At 38.6% G+C, this 23,165-nt stretch overlaps 1 protein-coding gene across 2 annotated transcripts in view; it reads left to right on the forward strand.

Annotated features, from left to right (window-relative positions):
• LOC127411922 (integrin alpha-9-like) overlaps positions 1-23,165 on the forward strand; it is a 137,925-nt gene that overhangs the window by 109,995 nt on the left and 4,765 nt on the right. For both annotated transcript variants that reach the window (XM_051647831.1, XM_051647832.1), the window contains exons 24-27: positions 15,434-15,559; positions 15,778-15,897; positions 16,173-16,268; positions 19,926-20,045. In XM_051647831.1, the coding sequence (XP_051503791.1) occupies positions 15,434-15,559; positions 15,778-15,897; positions 16,173-16,268; positions 19,926-20,045 (462 nt within the window). The remainder of the gene's footprint in view (positions 1-15,433; positions 15,560-15,777; positions 15,898-16,172; positions 16,269-19,925; positions 20,046-23,165) is intronic.

Raw genomic sequence — 23,165 nt, forward strand, 5'->3', positions numbered from 1 at the left:
AATTCCATAAGGTGGCCCAGGTGTGCACAACAACAACCAAAACATTAGCAAAGCAAATAAAGTTGTGGCTTAATTTAGTGGTGCAGTGGTTTATTTCACCATAGGTCCAGGTTTATTGACCGCATTACAGTTCCATATGGCTTCTCACAGTTTTTTCCAAACTAGTAATGGTGGCTTGGGCTGTTTTAAGCAAGATAATTGCAGGTGTAAGAGTGTAGTTCCGTACACAAGAGTGTTTAATGGATGAAAATCTTAAAAATGTCTGGAGATAAACACATTATATAGACATGTACATGAGTTTACTGTGGTAAGTGGACAAACTGACTCCAGACTAGAGTTCTTCTTGGGTCCCCTTGGATCCGAAAACCTGAGGTCTGATATTAGTAGCCTTGGGTCTCGGGTCATTTATAAATGTGCTTTTACCAAATGGACCTGAGAAGGGCCAAATTCTTTTAAAATATGCCAACATTCATTATTTGTTTTTGGGCGTTAAACAATATTTTATTATTTAAAACAAATACATATTAAATAATTCTATGATAATGTTATTATCTCACTTTTTCTCTGTTCTCTGACAATCTGTGCTCCTATGTGCAATTTACCAAACCAATATGTGATTGTAAAAACAAAACTTCAGTAGGGTTTACCAGTGTGTCATTTTAATACATCATGAACATTATTATCTCCCTTCTTCTATGTTCTCTGTCAATCTGTGCTTCTATACAGGTGCATCTCAATAAATTAGAATGTCGTGGAAAAGTTCATTTATTTCAGTAATTCAACTCAAATTGTGAAACTCGTGTATTAAATAAATTCAATGCACACAGACTGAAGTAGTTTAAGTCTTTGGTTCTTTTAATTGTGATGATTTTGGCTCACATTTAACAAAAACCCACCAATTCACTATCTCAAAAAATTAGAATACATCATAAGACCAATAAAAAAAAACATTTTTAGTGAATTGTTGGCCTTCTGGAAAGTATGTTCATTTACTGTATATGTACTCAATACTTGGTAGGGGCTCCTTTTGCTTTAATTACTGCCTCAATTCGGCGTGGCATGGAGGTGATCAGTTTGTGGCACTCCTGAGGTGGTATGGAAGCCCAGGTTTCTTTGACAGTGGCCTTCAGCTCATCTGCATTTTTTGGTCTCTTGTTTCTCATTTTCCTCTTGACAATACCCCATAGATTCTCTATGGGGTTCAGATCTGGTGAGTTTGCTGGCCAGTCAAGCACACCAACACCATGGTCATTTAACCAACTTTTGGTGCTTTTGGCAGTGTGAGCAGGTGCCAAATCCTGCTGGAAAATGAAATCAGCATCTTTAAAAAGCTGGTCAGCAGAAGGAAGCATGAAGTGCTCCAAAATGTCTTGGTAAACGGGTGCAGTGACTTTGGTTTTCAAAAAACACAATGGACCAACACCAGCAGATGACATTGCACCCCAAATCATCACAGACTGTGGAAACTTAACACTGGACTTCAAGCAACTTGGGCTATGAGCTTCTCCACCCTTCCTCCAGACTCTAGGACCTTGGTTTCCAAATGAAATACGAAACTTGCTCTCATCTGAAAAGAGGACTTTGGACCACTGGGCAACAGTCCAGTTCTTCTTCTCCTTAGCCCAGGTAAGACGCCTCTGACATTGTCTGTGGTTCAGGAGTGGCTTAACAAGAGGAATACGACAACTGTAGCCAAATTCCTTGACACGTCTGTGTGTGGTGGCTCTTGATGCCTTGACCCCAGCCTCAGTCCATTCCTTGTGAAGTTCACCCAAATTCTTGAATCGATTTTGCTTGACAATCATAAGGCTGCGGTTCTCTCGGTTGTGCATCTTTTTCTTCCACACTTTTTCCTTCCACTCAACTTTCCGTTAACATGCTTGGATACAGCACTCTGTGAACAGCCAGCTTCTTTGGCAATGAATGTTTGTGGCTTACCCTCCTTGTGAAGGGTGTCAATGATTGTCTTCTGGACAACTGTCAGATCAGCAGTCTTCCCCATGATTGTGTAGCCTAGTGAACCAAACTGAGAGACCATTTTGAAGGCTCAGGAAACCTTTGCAGGTGTTTTGAGTTGATTAGCTGATTGGCATGTCACCATATTCTAATTTATTGAGATAGTGAATTGGTGGGTTTTGTTAAATGTGAGCCAAAATCATCACAATTAAAAGAACCAAAGACTTAAACTACTTCAGTCTGTGTGCATTGAATTTATTTAATACACGAGTTTCACAATTTGAGTTGAATTACTGAAATAAATGAACTTTTCCATGACATTCTAATTTAATGAGATGCACCTGTATGTAAATACCAAACCCTCCTGGACACTGGTGAATGCAGGCTGTGCAGATGTTGCTGCCTTTTACATTAGGGTCCAGTCGGGTTTGAAAAAAATAGCTGTCGGGTCGGACTCGGGTCTAATTATAACGGGTCTGTCTCGGGTCGGGTTTTTCTTTCGTAGAGTTTGGGTAAGAAGTGATTCGGGTTGGGTACAGATCTTAGGACCCGAGAAGACCTCTACTCCAGACCAATTTATTAAAATTATGAAAGTTTAATCTGCCTCACATCATGACACATTATAGCAGTGTGCATACAAGTTTTTAATAATTAAATTTTCCATCATCAGTTATTCCTTACATATACCAAGGGCTGCGTAATTAATCAAATAAATGATCGTGAAAACAATTACAACTGCCACAATTAACTAATCATGAAAAGTGTAAGTATTCCAGATAGATCGACTCCTGTTGCACAAAATGAGTTAATTTTACAGCAGTGGAGCATTAACCAATCACAGACATGTCCGTTGCACGATTTCTGTGTGTAATTTTGTCCAAGTTTTTCACGCTGCCAAGAGGGTCAATGTGAACTTAACTGCTTATACACTTTCTTAATACAAAATAAGGCTTCAAAACATTCACGACGCAAAATAGCGCCCCCTAGAGATAATTTGCTAGAAATATTTATATGAAAATAAAAGTCTTTTACGTAGCACCTAAATGGACAAGTCATATATCAAATGAAAGCTCTCATTCTCAGGAATGTGACTGTACAGATTATTTTGTTGCCCTCATACCAAAGTTTAAAAGATTTTCAAAAGACTCAAACAGTGAAGTACGATTTCTGTGAGTCATAAAATATAAACGTCCTTTTTGTGTCGATCACTACTGCTGTAAGCCCCAAGCAGCCAAAAACGTTATATCTACTTTTACCTTAGGCAGTTTTCTAAAACATGAGCCTATTTTACTTGTCTGTAAACTTGCTTGGCTGAATAATCCAATGTTGTATCTTAGATGTCCAGAACCAAATATGGCATCCAGCAGGAAAAGCCTGCTCATCAAATCATCAGGAAAAAATATGTTTTTGACTATTGATGAGACAATGTTATAACATCACAGGGGAGGATCTCAGCTTTCTAATGACACCTACACTGAACTTCTAGTCGACTCAGAGGCCGAGATATTCTATGGAACAATGAGGGTGGTGCTTAAACTGAAAATTAGACTGAATGTCTATGGACGAGCATTAGAGTGCCACCTACATTTCAGATCTGTATATTGTGAGGGAATGTGATAGAGAAACATTTATTTTTTCCTAGTTTTTGCTGAATGAAATTAGACTTTTCAAAGTGAGGTAGAGTGAACAGAACCAGAATTACATGTTTACAAATTTAAGAATAAATAAAGAAATATATATATATATATATATATATATATATATATTCAAAATACTTTGTTTTTCATAAGAGTATAAACATACAATATTATGAATGGACTTCCGGTTTTACAATGTAGTGAGAGGTCACACAGTGTCTGTTTTCCAACTATTTTTTAATTAGTGCTTTTTTCAGCTGTCATTTCAAATAGTTTTCATGCCTCTTAAGTGTCTTTAATGAACAGGGAACAAAGCTACCTTAGAAATGGGTAAAAATACTAAACTCGGGTGTGCTAAAAACCAAGAACAACAACCCTCAAGTAAAGACAACGAAGCATCTGACATGGCGGCGGCACCTGCTCCTTTAACAACAGATGTACTTGTGTCGGAGCTTGAGAAGTCAAGGCGAAGTTTGTCAGAGGAATTTGCAACTTTGCTAAACTCTTCTTTATCTCCTATACAAACATATTTGGAAAGCATTCACAACACTTTGGCGTCCCACACTGCCACTATTTCAGAGATGGAGATTGCTCTCAATGACCACAGCAGCAAGATTACCGAGTTGAAGAATGAAGTTGCTTCATTAAAGGCCAGTGTATCAGCTTCGTTAAAGGCCAATTTAACAGCGGCGTCAGATTTAAACGCAACGTTTAATTCAGCTGTGGATGACTTGGTGTCCTGATCAAAGCGACAGAACCTACGGGTGGTAGGATTTCCAGAGGGGATTGAGGGCTGAAATGCAAGGGAATTCATGACAGACTTTTTCTTTAAAACTATAGGAGACGCTCTGTCAACCCCTCCTGAAATTGATCGTGCTTATCGGAGTCTGGTACCCAGGCCTCGTCAAGGCGATAGATGGTGGCCGATCGTCATCATATTTCACTGGTTTTTGGAAAAGGACATGGTGTTGCGCTGGGCCAAGGAGCACAAAGACGTCTCATATCAAGGTCATATCATAAAGGTCTATGAGGATTTTAGCACAGGTGTCGCTAAGAAACGTGCAGCCTTCAACAAAGTAAAAATCAAGTCTCTACAATAATGGAATACGCTTCGGCATGGTTTATCCAGCTCGTCTGTGCATCACTCACAATGGTGAGCATGTTTTGACTCTCCAGAGGCGGCTAAATGGTGCTATCAGGAACATATTCATAATGGATAATGTTTAAATATGTTGCCCTTGTTTTTACCTTGAGGCAATATGTCCTGTGTGAATGCATACTGGAATTTTGTCTGGAGTTGCGTTCATAAACAGGGTCATGTATAATTTATTTTAATATGGACTTCCACGTTTTTTCTCCCATATTCTCAAGGATTCCATTTGCTGAATGTCATTTATGTTTCCCTGGCATAGAAGGACAGTTAAGTTTTTATTCATTTATTTTTATTATTATTTTTCATCAATGGAGTGGACTTCACTGCATGGTTTTCCAGATGTGCAACAGTTTGTTCCTGCAACTTGTGTTGGTTTCAATGTCAAGTATAAAATGTATGTTCTTTTGCTTTTTTGTTCTATTTGTTTTAGGGGTGTTGTGGAGGAGGATGTTTACATACATAATTATTTATTTATTTCTATTTTTAGTTTGCATGTTTTTTTTTTGTTTTGTTTTTTTTTTCTTTATTCTGTTTTTTCTACACCATAGGGATTGGCTGGATCTAATATGGGCCTGAGTGGTACAGTAGGGATCTCTGTTAGATTGGCTGGTTGGAATGTTCGAGGTTTAGGAGGACCAATTAAATGTTCAAGAGTGTTTTCTCATCTTAAGAATCTGAACTCTGACATTGTCTTTATCCAAGAAACACATCTGCGTGTTACAGATCAAATCAGATTACATAAACGCTGGATAGGTCATGTGTTTCACTCTAATTTTTAACAGTAGGGCTAGAGGCATAGCTATTGTTGTGCATACACAAATTAATTTCTCTCCAATGCAGACTATTTCGGATCCTTAGGGGCGTTATGTTATTGTTGTTGGCACTACATCAGGATACATCAGTTGTGCTGGTGAATATTTATGCCCCAAACTTGGATAATCCCAAATTTTTCACTTCCCTCTTCTCCTCTATTCCAAATTTGTACTCCCATCATCTTATCTTGGGTGGAGATTTTAATTGTGTTATGGACCCGAAGTACGACAGGTCGAATCCCAAAACTCTAGAACAAACAGCTATGGCTAAGGCAGTATCTGCATTCATGTGTCAGACTGGATGTGTTGATCCATGGTGTTTTCTTCACCCATCAAAAAAGAAATTCTCTTTTTTTTCTAATGTACACCAATCTTATTTGTGAAGCTCTCTTGCTTTCAGTTAATTCTTCTGAATATTCAGCTATTGTTATCTCTGATCATGCTCCACACTCTCTTAACCTGAATCTCACTTACAACACAAGCAGGGTTAATCAGTGGAGGTTTGATTCAGGATTATTAGCAGATAAAAATGTTGTGAGTATATCAGCATCAACATCGATGTGTTTATTAAGACCAATAAGTCAGCATCTGTTTCTCCTTCTTTGTTATGGGAAACCTTTAAAGCAGCGATCCATGGGTATGTTACTTCATACACTGGTTATAAGAACAAGCAAAGGAAACAAAAGCTACAAGACCTAGTTAAATCTATCACTGAAATTGATGAGCAGTACTCTAATAACCCCACTCCTGAGCTGTGGGCTAGGAAATTGAAGTTAAAAACATGTTCAATTGAGTTTGATGTGCTTAGTACAAAAAATGCTGAATTTATGTTGTGAAAAAATAAAGCTACATATTATGAATATGGAGATAAAGCAGGTCGGCTCTTGGCATTCCAGCTAAAGGGACTAGCTGCCTCCCATTTAATTACTCAGGTTTATGACTCATCCCGCGCCTTAATCACAAATCCATCTGACATTAAAGATGTTTTTTCTTCTTTTTACTCTGACCTTTATAAATCAGAATCACCTAAAGTTGATTTCGTCATGGAGCATTTTTTAGATGGCTTAGACATTCCATATATTGATACAGATATAGCAAATTATCTTGATAAACCTCTAGATTTAGATCAGAATCAGAATCAGCTTTATTGCCAAGTGTGCTTACATATACATGGAATTTTTCTTGGTTACAGAAGCTTCCAGTGCACAAACAATACAGCAACAAGACAGAGATAATAATAATAATAATAATAATAATATTAATTAAAAAAAAGCCAATATACATGTATATACATATGTACAAATACAAATCTGTTATATACATTAATAGAGGTAGGATATGTTAAATAAATATAATAGACTAAGCTGTGTATTGCATGTAATTATTGCTCAGTGGGGCAGTTTTAACTGTTCATGAGATGGATAGCCTGAGGGAAATAATCGTTACTGTGCCTGACGGTTCTGGTGCTCAGAGCTCTGAAGCGCCGGCCAGAAGGCAACAGTTCAAAAAGGTAGTGGGCAGGGTGAGTGGGGTCCAGAGTCATTTTTCCAGCCCTTTTCCTCACTCTGGAAGTGTACAATTCTTGAAGGCAGGGTAGAGGGCAACCAATAATCATCTCAGCAGTCCGAACTGTCCTTTGTAGTCTTCTGATGTCCGATTTTGTAGCTGAACCAAACCAGACAGTTATTGAAATGCAGAGGACAGACTCAATGACTGCTGAGTAGAACTGTAGCAGCAGCGCCTGTGGCAGGTTGAACTTCCTCAACTGGTGAAGGAAGTACAACCTCTGCTGGGCCTTTTTCACAGTGGAGTCAATGTGGGTCTCCCACTTCAGGTCCTGTGAGATGGTAGTGCCCAGTAACCTGAATGCTGTTCAGAATGTGGGGTCAGTGTCGGGGTGTTCCTCCTAAAGTCCACAATCATCTCCACTGTTTTGAGTGTGTTGAGCTCCAGATTGTTGTGTCTACACCAGTGAGCCAGCCATTCAACCTCCTGTATGCGATGAGATTGCGAATGGTCTCCAGCAAATGCAAGGTGGTAAGGCAGCATGTCCAGACGGCTTTCCGATTGAATTCTACAAAAGGTTTGTTGAACAGCTGGCACATTTATTGTTAGATATGTACAATGATTCTTTAAAGAATGTTTTTCTTCCCCTAACTCTTACTTAGGCCTCTATATCGCTTATACTTAAACAGGATAAGAACCCAGAAGAATGTGGTAGTTGGAGGCCAGTAAGCTTGTGAAATTCAGATGTTTAATTGTTAGCTAAGGTGCTGGCTTGCTATCTGGATCCTTGTCTACCTAAAATAGTCTCTCAAGATCAGACTGGTTTTATCAGGGATGGCAATTATCATCAAATATTTGACAACTCTTAAATATTATTCTTTCTCCATCCACCACTCCAGCCAGTGAGATGGTCATTTATTTGGATGCAGAGAAGGCCTTCGACCAGGTGGAGTGGAATTATTTATTTACTATATTGGAAAGATTTGGTTTTGGCCCTCTTTTTACTTCATGGAAACACCTTCTATACACTGCTCCCGTTGCTAATGTGAGAACAAATTTTCAAAGTTCACAAGATTTCCCCTTTACCAGAGGTCTCGTCAAGGTGTCCTCTGTCACCTTTTTATTTGCTTTAGCAATGGAACCTCTCTCCATAGCTCTGAAAAGCTCACAGTTCTTCTCAGGCATTGTTAGGGGACGGATAGAACATTGTGTTTTCGCTCTATGCTGATGACCTCCTGCTCTATGTTTCTGATCCTGTTGGTATGGTTCCAGATATTTTACATATTCTTAACACCTTTGGATCTTTTTCAGGATATGAGCTTAATATAAATAAAAGTGAGTGTTTCCCGGTAAATAACGCAGCTAAACATGTTCAAGCTGGGTTGTTGCCATTTCATTTATCTTCCACACAGTTTCATTACTTGGGTGTATATATTTCACATTCATTTGATTTATTATATCAGAATAACTTTACTAAATTGTTCACTCAAATTAAATCTGATTTACAGAGCTGGGATAAGTTACCTCTTACACTAATTGGTAGAATTCAGTCAATTAAAATGAATGTTTTGCCTAGGTTTTTGTTTCTTTTTCAGACACTTCCAGTGTTTCTACCCAAATCCTTTTTTAAATTGTTGGATGGGGCTATTTCTACATACATATGGCAGGGCAGATCTCCCAGAATAAGTAAGGTGAATCTCCAGAGAAATAAAAAAGATGGGGGTTTAGCTCTGCCTCATTTCATGATTTATTATTGGACAGCAAATAATAGCAAGATTCATTGTTGGTATATCTCCCCTGATACAGATTGGTGTAGGGTAGAAGTGCATTCCTGCTCTTCATCTTCACTTTCAGCCATGGTGTGTGCTCCTTTGGCTACTCGTCCCTCAAATTACACAACAAATTTGGTTGTACGCACTTCTCTCAGGAGCAATTCAGACAACATTTTAAACTTACTTCTTCTTCTTCTTTATGGTCCTATATGTAATAATAGTTTGTTTGTGCCCTCAATTTTTGATTCTGCTTATGTTCTGTGGAAAACAGAGGCTTTTCATATTTTTCTGATCTACATCGCTGGAGTTTTTGCTTCATTTTCTGCCTTTGCTGGAAAATGTAATATACCCCAGTCTAGTTTGTTTCATTTATTTCAAGTGCGTAATTTCGCTTGTTCTCATTGTCTTTCTTTTCCGGATTTGTCTGAACCCTCTCTATATGAAAAGTGTCTAATTCAGAAACATGGCTCTGTATCCGTTTTATACAATTTAATTCTTTCTTACATACTGCCGTCTACCTCTCTGTTCCAACATCAATGGGAAATGGAAATTGGACGTGGTTTGGAACAGGATTGGTGGGAGAATGCTGCTGGCAGGGTTAATTCTTCATCATCTTGTGCCAGACTAAGTCTAATTCAATTTAATGTTCTCCATAGAATTCATTTTACATAGGTTAAATTAAGTAAGCTATTTCCAAGCACAGATGATACTTGTTATAGGTTTCCTCTAGCTCCTGCTGATCACACTCACATGTTTTTTCCTGTCCAAAACTGGGTGATTTTTGGTCTTCTTTCTTTGACACTTTTTCAAGCATTTTCAACATTCCCTCTGAACCATGCCTCTTGATTGCCATCTTTGGTGTCCCTGCTGTTCTGGATGAGCATAATAAGAAGTTTGCTAATGCTCTTGCCTCGTTTTACTGATAGCTCATAGACAAATTTTACTGCATTGGAAGTCTTCTAAATCTTCTCCCATTTTCTCGTGGTTTGCAGATTTGATGTCTTTTTTATATAGAGAGAAAAATAAGTTTACACTAAGAGGCTCTACTGCCAAATTTTATAAAAATGGGATCCATTACTTAATTTTGTTCAGAATACATTTGTCTTTAATGTCTTGTAATTTGTATTTATTAGTTTATGGACGTAGGTTGACACTCGTGTATTTAAATACATGTTTATGGGTGTGTGTGTGTGTGTGTGTGTATATATATATATATATATATATATATATATATATATATATATATATATTCTACACAATATGGTTGAGAGGGGGCCCATGAGGAATGAGACTGTTCATGTTTGTGTCCACCCTTAGTGTGTTAAAAAAAAAAAAAAAAAAAAAAAAAAAAAGGGGAATGTATATGTATATAAATATTGTTATGTACTTATTGTATGTTCCAATATATTATTTATAAATAATTGGAGTTTTGTTTTATTTGGGGGGTTCACTGAAAAATTAGACCAATTATTTGCAATTAGTCCACAGTATGTGTGAATAGTGAGCTTTTAAATTTGAGTGTGAAAAATGTGTGGGGGTTAGCCCAAAAATGCACCAGAGTTTAATTAAGGTGATAATTGTTGTATATTTTGATTTCTTAGCTAAATCTACAGAGACAGCCTTTATCTATATTGTATATTTAGAAAATGTTCTCATACAGTGCGGTAGGCCGGGACAGTTTAATGGGGTCAACACCCGCAGGTTTAGAGTAATACAGAGGTGAAAGACATGTTTTATGGATAGTGCCAAAGTTAGTCTCACAATAGCTTTACTCCAAGGGCAGAAATTCAACACCAGCCCTGCATACGATGTTGATTTAACCCTTACGTTGGCCATATTGCTAGATCAGGCTGGGGATCAACCTGTTTACTGTGAACGGGTGGACGGGGGAGGCTTGTATCCCACCCGGTACGATACATATGGTAACACTTACCATGGGATTAGACGGCTTGCACGGAAGGGTGGAATGGGACACCTGGGGAAAAGCTTCTGTTCACCCTGACTAACCAGTGGCACAGTCGCAGCATAGCTGTGTATTTCAACTCAAGAGAGGGAAAGGTTCCCAGATTTGGGTAGAAAAGACAAACACTCAGCCTAATTAAAAATGCACACATGGAGGAATTCCACTGCAAACATATGGGCCATTTTTACAGAAACAGCTTTGTTCAATCACTTATTGCTGTTATTGCTGTTGTCTGACACTCTGGCACTGTGTTGAGATGTCTTAAATTAAAGAGGGTTATATGACACATTTTTGTTCCTAAAACCAAGTAAAAATCGTAGCACGTTGCTACGCAACATCTAACAATGCGATCCTCTAATGCTGCATTCAGGTCCTCCTGGGAAGTTGGTAAATACGATGTGATGTGTGATTTTAATCTGAAAGAATGTGCCGTTTTGCTATTTCATATTTCTTCTCTCCTTTTCACTTACTAACAAAGACATGCATTAGGTGTGTAACTGAGGCATTATCTACAGTATATATTTTGGCATTCTTTTTCTGCCACATATGATGGGAAATGTTGTTTTGTTGCTCATGGCAGTCACCTCATAAACCAGCTAAATGAGTCTTATTTTCTAGCAAGCTTGATCTCTATTCTTCATTAACAGTACAAAAAATGCATACAAACTAAACTGTACAGTCAAAAGCCCTATTCAGACGGGACTAGTTTTCCCTGAGGAAGTTTGGGAAATTTATGTTTAACAGACGTACTTTGTGATTTTAATCCCATCCGAATCTGACAATTCTGTGTTTCTCTTACACAACCTCTGTAAAAATTCCAGAGCAAATTACCTACTGTTTTTCGGCTAACTCAGGGGTATTCTGAGAAATCTAATCCTGTCCGAATGCAAATGTCTGTGATTGCTGATATTGAATTTTCACAACACTTCTCATAATTTAACGTTCAACAATGACAAACCATGGTTTACAGCAAAACTCAGGCAGCTTCGTCAGGCCAAAGAGGATGCTTACAGGTGTGGGGATAAAATCTTGTATAATCAGGCCAGAAACACACTGACAAAGGAGATTAGAATGGCTAAAAGAAGCTACACTGAGAAGCTGAAAAATAAGTTTTCAACTAATGACCCTGCATCAGTGTGGAGAGGCCAGAAAGACATTACTAACTACAAGACACCATCCCCCAACACTTTAGGGAATCAACAACTGGCTGACGACCTGAATATGTTTTACTGAAGATTTGAAAAGCCCAATCTCACACCCCACACCCGCTCTGACCTTCACTTCACACAAACATCAACACTTCCTGCAACCACCCTCCTCCCCCCTCCTGCTACTCAACCTGCACTTAAGATCTGTGAAGAGGATGTGTGCCGGGTCTTCGGAAACAAAAGACAAGGAAAGCACAGGGCCCAGACAGTGTTTCACCCACATGTTTAAAATCCTGTTCTAACCAGCTGGCCCCCATCTTCACACAGATCTTCAGCAGATCACTGGAGCAGTGTGAAGTTCCCTGCTGCTTCAAACACTCCACCATCATCCCTGTCCCAAAGAAACTCAAAATCACAGGACTTAATGACTACAGACCCGTCGCTGTGATATCTGTGGTCATGAAGTAATTTGAGAGACTGGTGTTGGCCCACCTGAAGGACATCACTGGACCCTTTCTGGATCCCCTTCAATTTGCTTATCGAGCAAACAGGTCTGTGGATGATGCAGTCAACATGGGATTGCATCATATCCTGCAACATCTGGACAGACCAGGGACATATGCAAGGATCCTTTTTGTGGACTTCAGTTCAGCTTTCAACACCATCATCCCAGCTATACTCCAGACTAAATTAAACCAACTCTCTGTTCCCACCTCTATCTGTCAGTGGATCACCAGCTTTCTGACACATTTCTGCTGCTTTCTGGCACCGCCAGAGAACCCCTCCGTCAAGCTCCTGAAGTTTGCAGACAAAACCACTGTCATCAGCCTCATCCAGGATGACGATGAATCTGCATACAGAAGAGAGGTTGAACAGCTGGCTGACTGGTGCAGTCAAAACAACCTGGAGCTGAACACGCTCATCAGCAGAGGTTGTACTTCCTTCGCCAGTTGAGGAAGTTCAACCTGCCACAGGTGCTGCTGATACAGTTCTACTCAGCAGTCATTGAGTCTGTCCTCTGCATTTCAATAACTGTCTGGTTTGTTCAGCTACGAAATCGGACATCAGAAGACTACAAAGGACAGTTCGGACTGCTAAGAGGATTATTGGTTTCTACCCTCCCTTCAAGAACTGTACAATTCCAGAGTGAGGAAAAGGGCTGGAAAAATCACTCTGGACCCCACTCACCCAACCCACTACCTCTTTGAACTGTTACCTTCTGGCCGGTGCTACAGAGCACTGAGCACCATAACCATCAGGCATATATATATATATATATATATATATATATATATATAGTCTTATTGTGTATTTCTATATATACTTATATTTTCTATTCACTTTTTATTTTTATTGTATTTTTTTATTATCGCTGTTTGTTGTTGTATTATTTGTGCACTGGAAGCTTCCGTCACCAAGACAAATTCCTTGTATGTGTAAGCATACTCTGCAATAAAGCTGATTCTGATTCTGATGTATTTTGACCTACATGAACTACTGTTAAGATAGTACTTATGCAAGCCAATTTTCTGCCTGCTGCCCGCCTTTCAATTGGGATGTAGATTTTTTGCCATCCGAAGAAAAAAATAAGAAAATAAAATTAACAAGGGGAGCTAAATTGCAGAAACTGCTCAGACGGGCCACTGTAAGATCAGGTAAGATACTTACCTTAATTTCTCTGATCAGTTGACGTAATGTTATAATTACAAAATTCACAGATAAGTTATTTATTTAATTGGGTTTATTATATGCAGCCACTTCTATAAACTCATGCAAATTTTATTTTAATAGGCTTTTTTTTAAAATAAGTAATTCATAATGTATCATTAATAAATTACAATTAAACAAATAAATTATTTAAAAAAAAAATTTAAATGATAAGTAATTTTACATTTAAACTGATAGAGTTTTAAAGATATGTAACATTTATCACCTAAATTTGGTGTTCAACCTTTTGCAACATGAACATCTAAAAAAACACCCACCTCTGTAATAAACATTCCAGTTCTGTCCAAATCAGTACATTAAATCTCAGACGTCGGGTGATACTAATTGTAACTCAAACGTCATTTAGAAAACTAATCCCAGCCGAATAGGGTAGTCTACTGAGATAATCGTAATGCATTCTGGAATTGCCGTCGAAGGATACATGTAATGCCGCTTTCGTACAGAATGCGTTCTTGCAAAACATTCACCTTTTTTTATATTTGACAGCGTCTTGAAATTTCAGTAATCCTGCACGAGATGCTGAAAAAATTGCGAAACATAGTGAAATTGTCAAAGATATCTGTGTAGCGGATTTACTTGGAAAAACCACTTAAAAGCAGATGGATGCAAATACATGTTCTTAAAGTTTGGCCAAAATCTGTACAAATCATTTAAGGCAGTTTATTTTGGCTTCCTGTTGTTTGGAACAGCCTTCGCATTAGGAGTGTGTTGAATCCACTTTATATTAGGTGTCTTTAACTACAGTGTACTTAAGCATTTACATACAAATTGTATTTTGTTCATTTAAAGTATTTGCTTTTAATTACATCTGTAGTTACACTGTTAACCTGACCCCTAAACCTAACCCTACCCCAACTTTTACCCTAACCCCTACTCCTTAACATACCCGTAGGTTAGTTAGACAGCTCGCTAGGTTTTGAACAGAGCTATAGAGAGCCCTATCAATACTGGAGTGAAGTTAGACCTTGAATGACTTACAGTTTAGTAGACTAATAAAATCACGTGTGAAAGAATGGCAGTGATCCTTTGTGACTCCTTGTCTTGAGAGAAGACAATGCAAGGTCTTTAGATGCTTTCCTCTTCGGCAGTCTGGTTGGAAGGTATGGTGTTAGAAGAGGAAGTGCTGAAGTATTCCCTCGGGGCAGTGAGGTGGAAGGGTGGCCTGGCATTAAATCACTCCAGATGGGTCAAGCTGTCAAAGGAAGGATCTCGATCTCCCAGTGGGATAGGACTTCCTTTCGTTATTGGAATTGCTCAGCAGGTCTGAGCTCACTGGATGACATATAATGCCCGTTACCACCTTCCAAAAATCCCACCTAACCAGCTCCACATACTGCCCTAGGCGCATTCCTATAAAGACATGTCCCACATCTCACATGCATGACAAAAAACAAGGTTTAAAGGAGTAGTTCACCTAAAAATTTAAATTCTGTCATCGTTTGCCCACCCTCATATTGTTAGAAACATGTATGGCTTTCACCCGTGAAACACAAAAAGAGATGTTAAGTAGATTTTTTGTGTTGTATTTTCCATACAATAAAACCCACAGAAAAAGTACCTTGAAATTTCCACTAAAGTGGGCAAAATGACTTGCACTACCGTATATTCTAAGTCATACAATATCTTTGTGTGAGGGACGGACTGAAATGTAAGTCGTTATTCAAGTTTTGCCAATCCTGAAATTTGGCCTCTGATCAATTAACAGAATTGTCAGGTATGACCACATGGAATAATATGTTACTTCTTGTATCTCTGCAGGTATCTGAAGGTCGAGGGAACTGCACGTGGCATAAAAACCCCACACCCTGCACAATTCCACAAGACAAAGAAAGCATCTTCCACACCATTTTTGCCTTCTTCACCAAATCCGGCAGAAAAGTTGTGGTACGACAAAATGCATACTAGGAGCAAAAAAGTGCACTCTATATAAACTGGTGTTTAAATGCATTTAGCACTTGGAAAAAAGCCATTTTTTGCATATTTAAAGTTGTTTGACAGGCATATACATTAGTGCACCGGACCCTCGTATTGCATATAATGCAGTTTTTGTGTTAAAAAGTGCTGTGTGTGGGTGCATCTTTGATGGTGTACTGTGTCAACAGGATTGTGACCGGCCCGGGAGATCTTGTCTAACTATTTCCTGCAGTCTGGGCTCTCAGGCTAAAGAAGATGCCACAAGTATAGATGTGCAAATGCTACTGAACACTGAAATATTACAAAGGGTGAGTAATGTTGTATTCAGAATACTGCTTCAATTTTTAAGGTGCATCACTGGCATCGAGGGAGACACTTCAGAACTCCACTGAAGCTCATTAGGCGGGCAATACAGGGATGTCTAGGACCACTACTGAGCCATGACTTGAATGCATGGGTGAAATGAACTGCAATGACTGCAGTGACTCAAACGCTACTTGAAAGAGCAAAGACATCATTAGAAAAAGTAGCTGTGTGTTATTATTTGTGTAAATGTGTGTCTGTCTTTGTGTGTGGTTTGCAGGACAGCTCCTCTGTGATCCAGTTTGTGACACGAGGTCACGTCCAGCTGGACGACAGAGCCATGGAGGTATCCAACGGACTGCCAGAGGAGATTTCTGTAAGTGATCAGATGGATGAACAATTAAATTCACTAAAAAAACTATGAGACTTACTATGAGACTTACAGTTGAGTCCAAACAATCACAGACTAGTGAAAATGCTTCTGCTTTGCATTCTTTCAATACAAGTTATATTATCAGCATAACAATTTGAGTAAAATGTTGAAAACGTTACCGATGTTGTTCATTTTAGACTTTTGCTTTAATGACAGCATGCACTTGAGCGTGCATGAACAAAATCTGATTATTCAAATCTGAGTAAACATGGTCATTTAGCAACCTAGAAATAGTGCAAATCTTTACGGATTTTTCCTTCATTTTACGCCATACATTTTCAGTTTTATTTATGTATTAAAAACGTTTATTTCCATGTTTAAATGAAAAAAATAAAATGTTCAATTCAGTCTCAGACTTTTAGACCCCACTATATCTTGTAAAACATCTTTGAAACTAAACTCAGAGACTTTAGGTAGTTTTCATTGTAAGATTGAAACTGAAAATGATTATTGTATATGAAAGTAATCAGTTGACCCTCATATGGTCAGTATGACTCTCGAATGTACAGAAGAGAATAGCATGGTCCATTCATATGAGTTAAGAGCGGCCGTCAACTTCATCAGCAGCTGAAATCTGGGTCGATGTTGCAGTTCACGAGGGAGCGGAGCGGCTTTTTTTACTCCTCAGCTGTGCTCACATATTGTTGCCCCTAATACTGCAGACCACGGTGTGCCGATTGATTGCCTTGACCTGGGACAGTTTTTCGGCAGAGTTGAGGGTATTTGGTGCCAGAGGAAAGTCCTGCTCTCAGCTGATTGGGTATTTGACACGGTCTCAAACCAGCTGACCCCTCAATTTTAATGGGCCAAATCCAAATAGAGATGTTACCCCCCCAGCACTTAGGAAATGCATCAGTTCCACACTGTTCCAGAGCAATTCAATATTAAGTTGCAGAAGACAGTCCCTAGGGCAAACTGGGAACGTGGCAGTCTCATTTACAAATGGCATTGCACATGCAGCCTTCTAGTGCAAGTGAGTTTCAACCACATAATTCCCGACATGTTCACAGTTGCCTAAATACATTGAAAATGACAGACTGATAGTGACAATTAAACCTTTATATGCTATTGTAAATGTTTTAGTCTCAAATCTAGATGACTCAACAAATGCTCGAGAGACAGTATATAAGGGACAATGAACTGGTCATATATTTTGCATTAATGAGCTGCTGACATTATCCCACTTATTACACAGCTACTTAACAAATAAATTAATGGACATTAAATATTTATATGAGTTTAATTATTTTGTTATTTGAGAAGAGAGCGCAGAGTGATACAAGAAATATGGTCCCATAGAATCACGTTACTTTACCTGCATTTTTGCAAAATTACTTTTATGTAGCTCGTTGTAAGTATTGCAGGAGATTCTGGTGAAATGAACACTAGAGGTGCTAAAACAACGACTTTTATTCACCTCACAAATTACGAGTAAAACGGCAATTTATCAGTTCATAAACACTTTTCGTTCTGTTCCTCACACAGTGCAATCTTATGACATTTAAACACTTTTACTATAGCGCATGATTCATTTTAACATTTGCATTACATAATCAACTACATTTACAAGCTTGTTTGAATGTGATCAGATTGTGCAGTAGCTCAACTGATAGAGCATTGCACTTGCAATGTAAAGGACCAGGGTACGAGTCCTGAAGAGCACGCGAGTCAATACGTGAGCCGAAAGTGTAATAGAAGCACCACAATGACATGGTTGTTTCATCAGTTGCATTTTTCATCTCAAATTTGCTTTTTATGGCACTATTAGTTAGGTTTAGTTTTAAGTTTCAGGTTAGGAAGGTCAGTTTTGTTGATTTAAAACTCGATAGAGCATTAACCTTAAAGGGATAGTTCACAAAAAATGAACATTCTCTCATCATTTACTCACCCTCATGCCATCCCAGAAGTGTGTGACTTTCTTTCTTCTACAGAACACATACAAAGATTTTAAGAAGAATATCTCAGTTCTGTAGGTATATACAAGGCCCAAAAAGCACATAAAGGCAGCATAAAAGTAATCCATGTGACTCAGGTGGTTAAATTTCCACTTTCACATTATTCTTCTTTTGTTTTTGGTGATTTGCATTCTTCATGCATATCGCCACCTACTGGGCAGAAAGGAGAAAATATAGTAAATAATGACTTAAATATTGATCTGTTTCTCGCCCACACCTATCGTATCGCTTCTGAAGACATGGATTAAACCAGTGGAGTCTTATGGATTATTTTATGCTGTCTTTATGTGCTTTTTGGACCTTCAAAGTTCTGGACTCCGTCTACAGAGCTGACATATTTTTCTAAACAATTTCTAAAAAAGTTTGTGTTCAGCAGAAGAAAGAAATTCATACACACCTGGGATGGCATGAGGGCGAGTAAATGAGAGAATTTTCATTTTGTGGTGAACTATCCCTTTAAAAACCTCATCTGTTTGGGAGAAAATGTTACCCTCTTTTAGCGCCACACAGTGGACATTTTGCCTCGGAACGGCTGCGTTACGTGTAATGAACCACGTAATGTCATTTTGCAAATGTCGCCACAGTCATGTAATTTTCCTCTGATCAGGCTGGATGTGAGGGACATGAAACTGGCACAGCTATGCAGAAAATCAGTTGCCTGGGACAATGGTCAGTTATACAGTATAGCAGCGTTTTTATACTCCCTCACCCATCTTGTTTCCAGTGGTGCTTGAGAATATAGTAATGTTCTCAAATACAGCATTGAATGACTGCTTTCCTACCGTAAATGTGCCTTTACACATTTAACATTAGTCTTCACATTTAAGGAGTACATTTTGGGAAAGTGCCCAGAAGCTGAAATGAGATTTATCTGGGCTGGCATCTTACTCCAGACTGGGATTTTCTGCTAGCTTTTCATGCAACATTTGGATCCAGATTCATTGGCGTCATTGCCCTCACTGTGCTTTTGCTATTACGGGTTTCAGAGGTTAAATTCTTCCACATTTAAAGGTTAGCACGCATTTATGCCATACAACACATATGGTGTGTGTACATGTGTTTTGAATGTTATTTAAAGGAATAGTTCACCCAAAAATGAAAATTAGACATTTTTTTACTCACCCTCATGCTGTGCCAAACTAGTATGTTTTTTCTCAAGCACACATACAACTTAAGAAGTATGACAATGTGTATAACAACCCTAAAACAGACAATTCAGTTGTTGACTGCAGTTGTTTATATGAAAAGTAATCTCCAGCCAAATCATGACTGCCCAATACTTAAATAATGTGGAATAATATATCCAGTTGTAAACAAATGAGCTCTTTCTGACATTCTATGATGACCTGTGTCAACGAAAACCTTTGCATACATGCAATTTGTTGTGTTTGATTTGATGACATTTAAGATTGAAATCTCATTTCCTTTCAATTCAGTCAACCCCAAATATAGACACAGAACAGACACATTAAGGGAATGATGATTCATACAGTCTGCAAAGTTTGGACATCAGATCTTTGGCCTCAAGGGGAAATTAATCTCTAATATGTTTATTGAACTGGGTCAGATTATGACGAGCTTTGGTGAATATTGTTTCCTGTCTGTGTTGTGTGTGTATGTTCACTCTCTTTATGTTGTCCTACAGCTGGTGTTTGAGGCCCTGCACAGTCAGGAACCCAGGGGTTACGTGGTGGGATGGATCATCGCCATCAGCCTACTTGTTGGAATCCTCATCTTCTTGCTGCTGGCTGTTCTGCTCTGGAAGGTATGGTATAAGAATTTACGTGATTTTTTAGGAAATGTTCTGGAACAACATTCTATTTAAGGGTTAGGTTTAGTTTTGGAGGTTTGGAAAACACTTATAAACTTGGGATTTCTCTCTGATTTTTGGGGAAAGTTATGATCAGGGTATAGGGTTAGGCTTAGGGCTGGGTTTAGAACAGATGTCGGACGGCCACTGCCACTACCACCACAACCCCCTCACACCCTAACAACTTTGGGGGCGTGTTGAAGCGGGTTTCACCCAAGGCACCTTACAACCACCACATTCCCCCCCACCCCCGCCAACCACTGCATCCCCGAATTAAGTATGTCCGGAATCTTTTCATACTACTCACATGATTACCTAAAAACCGTACTGTTTTCCTGGCTGAGAAGTGCATCCTTCATTAAATACAGTACAAACTCAGTAAAAATATGTGATTTCGGACGCAGCGTCTGTCTTTCAAATAAGACCAAGCACAAATCACATAGTTGGATTCCTGAAATGGTTGCAGTCAAACAACAGTTGGGAATGTGACTTATCAGGTCACTGTGGCCTGACAGAGTGAAAACACCTGCTTCTTTACAGAAAGAGACCCATTGCAGTTAAAGGGATAGTTCCAAATAATTTTCATATGAAATTCTTATATTAAAAGCAGGCCAATGCTAATTTAAAGGGTTTGCCTACTCAAAAATTTACTCACCCAAATGTCGTTCCAAACCCGTATGACTTTCTTCCACGGAACACAGAAAAAGATATTCATACAAGCATATTTTAACCAGAAAAAGGACCAAAATGCACCTATCAAAATGTTTCTGTCATAGCTCTTAAATCTCGCATCGCTCAACTTGCCAAGTCAAGATGCATTTGCATCAGGTTTGATGTCAATGACACCAACTGGCATTTGTTCTTGTGTTTTGTAACCAAATGTGATGCACCACGTGTGAAAATGTGCATGCGTGAATGCGATTTGAGAGCCCCTGATCACAATATGCTTTCATTGTATGGAAAAGAGCAGCTTGGAGATGCATAATTTCTTTAACATATATAGTTATATATGTTTGGAACAACATCAGGGTGAGTAAATGGTGACAATTTCCATTTTTGAGTTAAAAAAAAACTTTTTAAATTAGCATTGGGCCTTCTATAAAAATGTTCTGCCAAAAGTAGCAAAGCCGATGTGCATAAAATGCATTTTGTTCGGATCTACATTAGATAGTTCCTGGTCACATTTTTCCAAATTTCCATAACATATTAACACAGAAACATGAAAAGAAGCATCTGTGACAGGATGCAGCACATAAATGACTAATCAGTGTAATGATGGTTTGGTTTTTGTAGTTTAGTGTTGAATCATAATACTGCACCACATTGTCAGAGTGTTGTTGAGGTGTCACATGTCACATAGTTCTATTACACACACTACCATTGCTTTTCTTGGACAGACACCCTGAGGGGTCAATATAGAGCTTTAGGCCCATTTAGTCTGGCTGTAAAGAGAACAAAACTCATAGCTGATGATAATTTGCATGTACCGCATACGCCTAAAGTGAATCAAACTGAGGCCTCTCGAACAAACCCTTCTTTTCTTTTCCTCTCCTGTATACATTCCAGCAGGGATACTCAAGCAAACCCTGGAATGTTGGTGTTGGGATACTTTTCCCTCATCCCCCAAAATCCCAAATCTTCCAAAACAACCCTCCTTGACAAGCACCGCACATGTCCAGCACTCCCGGGCTCAGGAAATGCCTGAAGAGCGCAGCGGTCTGAATCAATAAACAGCATTCAAACAAAGACAAACCTGTCGAGTCACAGGAAGAGGAACAGTATATTTCCTGTATTCACAGCGTTCTTTACAGTAGCGCTGTCTATGTTTATCCGCTTGCCTGTCCTTCTGTTTATCTGACTCTTGCCCTGTCCGACGGCTTTAGTCTATATTTGAGATATAAAGCATATTTTTGACTGAAAGGGATTTTACAATGAAAGCCCTATGTTGGGTTCTCGCATGTCTCATCACTTAAAGGGATAGTTCACCCAAAAATTAAAATTCTGTAATCATTTACTCACCCACATGTGTTTTCAAACCCATATGATTTTTTCCATGGAACACGAAAAGAGAAATTTTGAAAAACTAAAGCCTACAGTGACCAGGGACTGTCAAGCTCCCAAAAGGGCAAAAAAGCAGCCCACTATATTCTAAGTCTTCTGAAGTCCCACAACAGCTTTGTGTGAGGAACAGACACAAATTAATTTTTTTTCACTGAAAATATTCCCCTCCGCTCTACCCTTATAAGTGCTTCCACATCTTTAAACTACAGCATTCCAACTAGACTTTGACATCAATGAACGCCATTAGTTCTCAGGTGTCTCATTAATAGTTCACCCAAAAATGAAAATTCTCTCATCATTTACTCACCCTCATGTCATTCCAGATGTGTATGACTTTCTTTCTTCAGCAGAACAAAAATATTTTTATAAAAAATATCTCAGCTCTGTAGGTGTGTGTGAGAAACCGATCAGTATTTAAGTCCTTTTTTTACTATAAATCTCCTCTTTCACTTTCACATTCTTCTTTTGTTTTTGGCGATTTGCATTCTTCCTGCATATCGCCACCTACTGTGCAGGGAGGAGAATTTATAGTAAAAAAGAACTTAAATATGAATCTGTTTCTCACCCAAACCTATCATATCGCTTCTGAAGACATGGATTTAACCACTGGAGTTTTATGGATTACTTTTATGCTGCATTTATCTGCTGTTTGGACATTCAAAGTTCTGGTCACCATTCACTTGCATTGTATGGTCCAAAGATATTCATCTAAAATCTTTGTCATACACATCTGGGATGGCATGAGGGTGAGTAAACGATGAGAGAATTTTCATTTTTGGGTGAACTATCCCTTTAAGTACAAACAAATTTCTACATATAAATTCTTAGGATGCAGAATAGTAGGATAGGATACTGGTCATTTTTACTGGTTGACTAGTTGTGCAGAAAACATGTCCATCTTCATTGGTTTCAGGGTGTGGTGCTTTTTTGTGAAAAATGGTAAATGGTCTGCTCTTACATAGCACCTTTTAACCTTAGCAGTTCTACAAAGCACTTTACACTGTGTCTCATTCA

The sequence above is a fragment of the Myxocyprinus asiaticus genome, chromosome 21 (genome assembly GCF_019703515.2).
Source record: "Myxocyprinus asiaticus isolate MX2 ecotype Aquarium Trade chromosome 21, UBuf_Myxa_2, whole genome shotgun sequence".
NCBI lineage: Eukaryota > Metazoa > Chordata > Actinopteri > Cypriniformes > Catostomidae > Myxocyprinus > Myxocyprinus asiaticus.